Here is a 9,530-nt window from a genome sequence, read left to right on the forward strand (position 1 = left end):
CCTGTGTCGGGGCTGTTAGAGCTCCTGATTAGCAGGGGCTCCGTTGCAGACGCGGCTGTGTCCAGCGACCGCAGTGAAACGCGGCAAAGGGAGCGCGCTGCCCGCTGCGGGAGGCCTCTGAGGGGCGCGGGGCGGCGGGGGGCGGGGGCGGCGGGGGGCGGCCCCGCCGGTGAGCGCCTGCCGCCTGCGCCTGCTCCCGCGGCGCTTTGGCGCTCCGCGGCCGGCAGAGGGCGCCGTGGCCGCTCTCTCGGGCGGCGCCTTGCCGCTTCCGGTCAGCTGAGCGCGCCCTTCCGGCGGGGCCTGCGGAGCGGCGCGGCGCGGCGCGGGCCCGGCGATGCGGATCGAGAAGTGCTACTTCTGCTCGGGGCCCATCTACCCGGGCCACGGCGTCATGTTCGTGCGCAACGACTGCAAGGTACCGCCCGCCGGGGGGAGGGCGCGGCTGTCGCCTGTCAGCGGCGGCGCCCGGGGCCCGGGCCCGCTCCCCCTCGCAGCCTGCCCGGCGGGGCCTGGCCCAGCGGCGGGGCGCTCTCGGCCTCTCCTGCGCTGGCCCGGGCCTGTGCCGGGGGGCGGCTTCCCTTTGTGAACATGAGGGCCCCGAAGGTACCCGCTCTGCGCGGGCGGGAAGCTGTCACTCCCCCACGCGCGGTGTCCGCTTCTCACGCGGTTCGGTTGCAGACCTTGCCAAGGCCCACGGACCCCCGCCCCCCAGGGCTGGTGCCCCTGTCCCGGGCCGAGGTGCAGCTGGTTACGCGCCTACTGAGCCTCGTTCGGCGTGTGGCGGTCTCGGGCCGCGGCGGGGGCGGCAGGCAGCGTTTCCCTCGTCGCGCTGGAGCCGCCGTAGTCTGCCCACGGCAGTTTGGAGCCAGCGCTCCAGCCGTGCTGGCGTTCATGAGGTGGTGCTGGGTGGCGTCATCCAGCGCGGAGATTTATTTGCTACGTGGGAGCCGTTACGTGGAGTGATACTGTAATCTGGCAACTGTTGTGGCTGTCAGGAAGAGTGTGGGCTGAATTATTTGTTTTACGTTTTTACTAAGAAGTTATATGCTTCGCAGAGCAATACAAAATCTTCATCCTTTAATTTTCTGATTTTGGAGAAGTGGACGCTTCAGATTAATAGCAGGTGATTCTAAAGCTTTGAGCAGTCTAGATTACAGACGGTGTATACTAAATGTAATGGTTTATGTCTCTGTCATGGTACTCTACTAAAATTTGTAACTGACTCAGATATCTGATGTGACTTACCCAATTGAGGCTGTCATAACTGGATGTGCATAGCACTTTGGGCTTTACATTGTGGTGACAATTTTGTACATAAAACGTCCTGTATAGTTTCCTAGTCTCTGCTGTACTCCTTATCACTCCTATAGGGCATTGGAGACCCCAATGTGAAATGAAGCTTACGCAAATAGCGTCCTTCCCTTGCTCAGACGTCAAAACAAATACTGGCTCAACTATATTACTCATCTGAGTCACAGTTTTTGGGAATTTAGAGATAGATGTGGATTGTCATAGTTCCATTTACTAGAAAACGGCCACAAGGTATGCATTTTTAAAAAGAAAAAAAAGTAGCACAATGGCAGGTTAGTTGTGAACAGGTAATGTATGAAAGAGCGAAATATAATGGCAGATTTGTCTGAGTTAAGGTGAAAAAACGTGGTAGAAGAATGTAAAAAAAATTATTTTAAGATGATTACTAGAGATTTCATATTTTCTGTTAATTTTCTTTGGAAGTGACTATTAGATGGGAAGGAGAGCATGGTTGAAGAGAAATAGGGTTTTCAAAAGCTCATGAATAACACATGTAATTTTGAGTATCTTAAGTAAAGTTTCAGCTCTGCTCTGGATACTGTACAGCCCAGGATAGTTGAAAGTGATGCACAAATTTAGGGAAGATTAAGAACTGTAAATAGGGATATGATTATGTCCGTCCCCCCAGCTTACTGCCATCTTGCTGCATACTCTTTTTGACTGGAAAATGTCTGTTGGATTTGGGACACTTTGGGATAGAGGGTTGTTCTTTAGCTTGGTTGTTAGTTACATAATTTCAATACTAATAAAAAGGAAATGTCAAGTATGGATAGTGAAGTTTCTTTTATGCATCTTTAATGGGCCTGAAAACATCACCTGGATGAACATAAGGCGCTTCCTTAAGAAGGTCACTTAGAATGTTTTGGCATATGCTTTAACAGCTTTCAGTAAATTCAGTCCAGGACTTAACTAATGTGCTTAGGACTCCTGCTGCAGGGTAATCTTTAAGGCTTAAAGCTGCATTCTAGAAGACAGACCTTTTTTTTGTGTGTGTGTGTGTATTGTATTAAAAAATGTTATATGAGAGGTGTGAGGATTTTTTGTTGTTGTCAGGGTGGCACTGTATCTAAAAAGTGCTGACAGGTATAGAAAACTGTTTATTCATAGTACAGGTTTGGTTTTATAGCTATTTTTGCAGATGGTAATTCTCACAACTCCGGTATATTTTATTTATAATCAGCTTAATTTTAAGTATTTGTGCATGTCCCTGACAGCTGTGAAAATGACTTTATAATGAAAAAACAAGAATAGTGCTTGAAATTCTTTTTGTTAATAGCTATATTTGAACTAAAAATATTGAAATTTGAAAGATGAATGTCGTTTTCAGTGAGTAGTATTGTTAGAGAAAATTCAGTGTTTGATATCATGCTTGCAATGGGGCAGAAATAACATGATTTGACTGTAAGCTTCCCCCCCCTCCTTTTCTTTAAGATATTTAGATTCTGCAAATCAAAATGCCACAGAAACTTTAAAAAGAAGCGAAATCCCAGAAAGATGAGATGGACCAAAGCATTCCGGAAAGCAGCTGGCAAAGAATTGACAGTGGTAAGAAGTTGAACTGGTTCACACTTTACATTAGCTCACTAAAATGGCAGAAGTCTAGCCTCTTCCAGTTGCAAACAGGTTAGGTTAGCTAATTTAATGCGTTATCATTTAATTAGATGAGCACAAGGGATGGAGTAAGTGGAGAAAAGAGGGATTCTGGAAGAGGTTGTGAGAGTTTTCTTGAGAGCAAGCTATTCATTCAGCTTGACTATAGCTTGGAACTTCCCATTTCAGCTTCAGTGTGGAAGCCAGTGTATCAGGTGTCTATGTCGGTAATACATGGGGGTTCCCGAGTCCAAGGCATTTTTTTTTCCATCTATAAATCTCCTACTCTCTGTACATATACATTTGGTAGTTTTATTTCTGCACCATCAGATAATCTGGGTTACCGGGTACACCAGGAAGTCTCTCTATGTAAACACATAAGATAGTTACCTTTTGAAGTCTCCTTAAAGCATACAATGTATAGGAAAAGTCCTTGCATAGATAGGAATGTTTCAAAAACAGCATATGAGATCTTAAAAACAATTTCAAGACAAAGTTACTTCAGTGGTAAAGATACTAAACGCTCATATTTGATGGGACAGTCCTTAAATAATTCAAGAATTACTGTGACTTACCTGTTTTTTGACAGAATACAAACAATTTAATAAGTACCTTGACACAGTGATTTGCTGCCTGCTGTGGATCTTCCAAGGGGAAGAATGTGATTTTATTTTATTTTTTAATGCGACTCTGAGAAGTCATGATTAATTAGCATCTTCTGTAATTGTATTTCTTGCGTTCAAGTTGTTTCTGGCTAAGTTGAATTACCTTTTTGAAACGAACTTAATTTAAAATTCCTTTATAAATGTCTAAATAGGTGACAGTATGCTCCAATTTTGACATACATCTATGTATGCTAAGAATTAAAACAATATATAAATGTAGTGCTTTGTTGTAGTTTGGTTGGTATCCATTCTTTCATAAGCCAACTTTGGGGAGAGTGTGTAAATAGGCTTGTGACAATGGGAAGTACTGTAGTTTGTAAGAAGGTGACAGTTCTTGCTGCTTTAAACAGGTACATTGGATAGAGGTTAAATATATTTACTTTTTTTCCTGGGTTTCAAGTTTGTTTTTTTTTAATTAAACAACAAAAAAATTAAGAAGGACATAATCTTGCCAGGTGGCTGTTCACAAGGTATTTCTGAGGGATGGTCTTATTCTCTCACTCAGAATGAATGGATTGGTGGTCATTCTGTCCCCTCGTGTTTGGAATTGAAAAGATCCATTGGTCAGTATGAGGCAGCTGTAGTTTATCTCTGTGCATGTAGATTAGAAGACCAGGGCACTTTGAACATCTATACTCTTATGAGACCTCTTTTCGCTGTTTGTGGTGTGTTCTCATGATACAAAACCATGCTGTATATTATAAATATGTAAAAGCTGACACAGTTTAGGATAAACTGCAGTGAACATGATGTGGTGCTGTGTCACACTTGGCTAAAAATGAATTTTAGATAATTTTTTAAATTTTTTTTTAAGAATAAGAATGGCATGTAGGTGTTAGCATACGGTGTGCTCTACAGCTTGTATTTTGGATATTTTGCCTGATGCTATCCCATGGTGAAAACTAACATTTGTCTGCCAGTGGAACATGGCTTGTGAGTGTGTATGTGCCATTTCTTGCTCTTCTGTGTAGTTTCTCTCGTTGGAGCTTTCTTTAGCTCAAGTGAAGATTAGCAACTGGTCTAATAACTCTGCTTTCCCACTACAAAAAAGAACCTTTGGGCAGGGAAAAGTCCTCAGAGAAAGTTGGTATAAAGCTAAGTATGCCTAGCAAAAAAAAAATCAGGAAACTGTTTTTCCATCTTAAACTCTTGGAAAAAAACCAACAAAAAGAAAAAACCCCAGCTGCCCCAAACACCACAATGTCATCAATCGAAATATTTCACAATTTCAAATGACTTTATATTGTTTCAATATTCTTAAAATGAAATATTGTTGGGTTTTTTTGAACCTTTTCAAAATTATAGGCTGTTGAGTAGAACTTATTTGACCTGCATTAAATGCTTTTGACTCTACATGTTTTCAATTTTGCCTTCCACCTGTCTAGTCTACTCTGTATTTCCTACTCCACATTGGTCTTCCCTGTTCCTTTTGTCTCGCTAAAAAGAAAATAGCTGAAGGAGATGTTTTGGTAAATAGTTCTCTTCAGATAAATCACTGTGGCTTCTGACACTTTGAGGTCAAACACTCCACTCTATTTCCTTCTAGTTTAGTAATCTCTAAAGGTTGTTAAAGTATAGGAACTGAGATTCTGAAAGGAAAAAAAAATTATGTAAAATATTAAGTTATATGAGTGAGTGCTATAGTATGTATTGATCTAAATACGCTTCTGTATATAATTTATATTTACTTTTTTTAATATAGGATAATTCATTTGAATTTGAAAAACGTAGAAATGAACCAGTGAAATACCAGAGAGAGTTGTGGAACAAGACTGGTGAGTCATTTTAGAAAAAACAAAAGATGAACTATGGGGAGTGAACTTTTACTCTACATGAACGTGTTTCCAGAAGACTTCTTAGAGTATTGACACTTTGTAGTGATTGTGTTTGAAATTACTGGAATCGTGACCAAATTCTTATGTGTGGAGGAGGTTTGAGTTGTGAACAGGTGCGGAGTTTCACTTGATGTTATTTTTTTCAGAAACTGGTTAGAAAATGAAATGCAGCATTCCTCTATTTTGAATTATTGTCGTGGTTTAATCCCAGCCAGCAACTCAGCACCACGCAGCCGCTTCCCCCTCCCCTCTCCCAGTGGGGTGGGGAGGAGGAAAGGAAAAAAAAAAAAAGTAAAACTCGTGGGTTGAGATAAGAACAGTTTAATAACTAAAGTAAAATAAAATACACTAGTAACTAATAATAATAATAATTGTAATGAAAAGGAATACAACAACAAAAAAAGAAGTAACACCCAAGAAAAGACAAGTGATGCACAATGCAGTTGCTCACCACCCGCTGACCAATGCCTAAGCCACGATCTGCCCCTTCCGGCCAACTCCCCCCAGTTTATATACTGGGCATGACGTTCCATGGTATGGAATACCCCTTTGGCTAGTTCGGGTCAGCTGTCCTGGCTGTGCTCCCTCCCAGCTTCTTGCACACCTGCTTGCTGGCAGAGCATGGGAAACTGAACAGTCCTTGGCTTAAGACAAGTGCTACTTAGCAACAACTAAAACATCAGCGTGTTATCACCATTATTCTCACACTAAATCCAAAACCCAGCACTGTACCAGCTACTAAGAAGAGAGTTAACTCTGTCCCAGCCGAAACCAGGACAATTACTATCTTCAAAAAACCTTAGTGGTTCTCCAGCTTTTTAAGAGGCTCCCAGTTTAAGCCTTTTCTATTGATGCAGTTGTTTCTTTGTTCCTGCTCATTCCACTTTAGTTTGTTTAATAAATCAATTGCTATAAAGTGGAAGAGTTACTAATGTCATGAATGAATGCCACAAAGGAGAAGGTGGTAACTTGCACCTGATTTCAAGTAGAGTAAGGGTCTTTTGTAGTGATGGTTAATTGTAGAAAATATGTGTAGACACAAAAGTGGAAGCATAAATAAGTTTTAAAATACAATTCATCATAGTTGGTACACAGAATATTCCCCTACCCTGCTCTTTGAAGAAGGAATAGCTTCCTCTATATATTGTAAGAGTTGCCTCTGATATAGAGATATTATGGAATACTGGTAGTGTTGCTCTGCAAAATAGCATGTATTTTCAACTGTAGGTATGTAAGCACATTTAAAACAACTTCTGCTTTATTTCAGTTGATGCAATGAAGAGAGTGGAGGAAATAAAGCAAAAACGCCAAGCTAGATTTATTGTGAACAGGTAAGGAGAACTATTTGTATTATGGGAGCTCTCACAAATCTGTATTAGACAGTCAGTCTTTCCACAGATGATCAAAAGTTTTAAATGATTATTTGCTTTGTACATACACAGTTATCCAAACGATGGGGTAAAATAGTTTGAGTGGGCTCTACTACGCTACCAAACCACTACGCTTTATTGGATGTCCAATGAAATGTAGTGTTTGGACAGTCAATGATAATAGTTATATTTCCTTGTTTGTAATGTGGAGTCTTAGATTTAAACAAATTTCTGGTAAGAGTTGATATAGTGCTGGCTTTTTTTCTGGTTTTGTATCCAGTATATGCTTGAATTGGTTTTCAAATACTTTTTACCTTTATTTCCTCATAATCTATTTACAATTTACATACCTTTAGCTAAAGATGTGTCATGCATTAAAACAAAACAAAAACATTCATCTCCTCTTTGAAGGTAATTAAATTTAATTTTCCCCCTCCCCAGATTAAAGAAGAGCAAAGAGTTGCAGAAGGCAGAAGACATCAAAGAAGTCAAACAGAATATCCACCTTCTTCGTGCGCCACATGCAGGTAAGAACTTGCTTTACCTGGTTTGCTTAGGTTAACTTGTGTATACAATTTTGTGATGAATATTGATTTTATTTTTTTTTTTTGGTATGACTAACTCTACAGATCAATAATCCTATGCATTTTTCTTACAATTAATTTGTCTATTGAATATGGAGAATAGCTCTTGCCACTAAATGTAAGCAGTATCTTTGTTCTGAATCAAACAAACCTTTTTATTTATCTAGTCCTGCATTCATCCTTTCTTTTCCTTATCTGAGTATTTTAAACTGTACCCAATACCCGGTACTCTATAAGCTGCATGTTTCTTAACCAATACATTTATCTAAGTCTTCCCTTTGAATTGATTATTTGAACTCAGCAGGCTATACCACTGATTGATATAAAATCCAGTAGTTAAACTCTGCTTTTTGAATTTGTTAGCCAATTGTGAGTGTAGTTTTTTTTGTAGTTCACTGCATATAATGAAACTTAGGTGAAAATACTGTTTCTTCAGTGTAAGCCTAACATTTTTTAAAATATCATGGTAATTTTACAAATTTTCACTAAAATCTGTGCCTAGTTCAGATATAATAATGTATATGCTTTGTTAGTGAACCGAGTTTTTCAGTTGGAAAAACCTGTTTCTCCTAAATAATTTTCTAGTTTCTAAACTATTATAAGTACTACCTTGTGTTAGATGATAAAAATGGATTGTGAAGATGATTTATTTTTTAAAATACAGTTAATGGAGTAATGGAGAGAAGTTAAAAACATTTCCATTAGTTATTGTTTTATAAACATTACCAGTGGTTTTGTCTCCACAGATGTAGGTGTGACATATTACTAGATGTTAACTACAAGTCTGTTCTATGTTTTTTTCTTCCAGTTTGCAGTAACTATGATCTAAGATGGTATATATGTGAAACAAGGTTTTGTCAGGATATATTTAAACTTTGGTTTAATCTGTCCCTTGTTTTTTGAGGGAAGAAAAAGAAAAAAGATCTGTACTCAAAAGAGTAAACCTGAGTGTTTATTTCTTTTGTTTGGCTTTGCTTATGTTAAATGAATGATGCACAATAACATGTAGTACATCTGTTTGTCAAACAACAGCTACCTTTTCAGTGTTTTGCAATTCCTGCTGGGCCTTAAAGAGAGCAGAATCAAATGTCAATCCTGGATATTTTTTTCCTTTTTGGTAGTATTATTGAGAGTTAACACTATTGCCATCCAACACAGCATTCAGGAGGGCTTAAATCTTTATATAAAAACTAATGGGTGAAGGCCATTGGTCTCTTACAAGTAATGCATTTTTATAGTCCGTTGCAAGGTTCTGCTAGGTATTGCCAGCTATCTCAAAGTTCATCATATTAGATGAAAGCATATGTTTGACTGCATTTTAGATTTTGCATAAAAACAGCATCAGCTTTTCTGTTAAAACAATCCTTCAGTAGTTTTAGGTGGTGATGGAGGTTAGCAACAAATACTTGTAAGCTTGATGGGTTTACTCCTAAACAACTCTTTAAGCAATATATTTAGGCTGTTTCACCTAGAATAGACACACATATTGTTCAAAGAAGAACAGTTATTTGGCTGTAGAGACACATCTGGAATTTAATTTTTTCTTTGCTTTGAAGGCACACCAAAACAGCTGGAGGACAAAATGGTGCAGAAGCTACAAGAGGATGTGGCTATGGAAGAAGACTCTTAAAATGCTTTTATTTTCTATTTGTATCTCTTCAACAGTTAACAGTTCCTTACTGCCTCACCTGACATCATTCAGAACTGTGCTTACAGTTGAAGACAATACATTTTAATGAATAGTGGTCATTTACAATTTGAATGATTTTTGGTTTTATAAAAAATAATAAGATGGATACTGGTTTGGGCAGTACTTACAATTATGTAGTCTGAGAAAACCTTGTCAGCAGGATGGAGAATAAGGCATATTGTTTGAGATACTGCTCGTTGGAAAGTTACACTTTCTTTCTGGATAACTTTTCCCTGATAATTCAAGGAATAAAAGATGTTGGCCCTGAGCTTTTCTTATTTTGTCTGTCGTTCTTTCGTAGTGGTAAAAGCAGATAAAAATCTGTCTTAATGGTTACAAGGTGGGGCAGGATGTATTATTTTTCATCAGTCCAGTGCAGTCCAGACTTATTTTCACTCTCGTGGGAAAATTTTTTGGTTTGTTATGAATGCGTATGGTGTTTGTTTTATCTCCTTTTTAAGTCAGCTTCCCCAGGATTACATTGC

The 9,530-nt window shown here is 39.3% G+C and overlaps 1 protein-coding gene across 1 annotated transcript; it reads left to right on the forward strand.

Moving 5' to 3' along the window:
- The first annotated feature begins 300 nt into the window (after window positions 1–300).
- On the forward strand, window positions 301–9,313 carry RSL24D1 (ribosomal L24 domain containing 1). Its single transcript, XM_050903134.1, has 6 exons — window positions 301–415; window positions 2,743–2,856; window positions 5,269–5,341; window positions 6,669–6,732; window positions 7,213–7,298; window positions 8,912–9,313. The coding sequence occupies exons 1-6, from the start codon at window positions 335–337 to the stop codon at window positions 8,983–8,985; spliced, it is 492 nt and encodes a 163-aa protein (XP_050759091.1). The 5' UTR covers window positions 301–334; the 3' UTR covers window positions 8,986–9,313.
- The last annotated feature ends 217 nt before the right edge of the window (window positions 9,314–9,530 follow it).

This window comes from Gymnogyps californianus, chromosome 11 (assembly GCF_018139145.2).
Source record: "Gymnogyps californianus isolate 813 chromosome 11, ASM1813914v2, whole genome shotgun sequence".
NCBI classification, from domain to species: domain Eukaryota; kingdom Metazoa; phylum Chordata; class Aves; order Accipitriformes; family Cathartidae; genus Gymnogyps; species Gymnogyps californianus.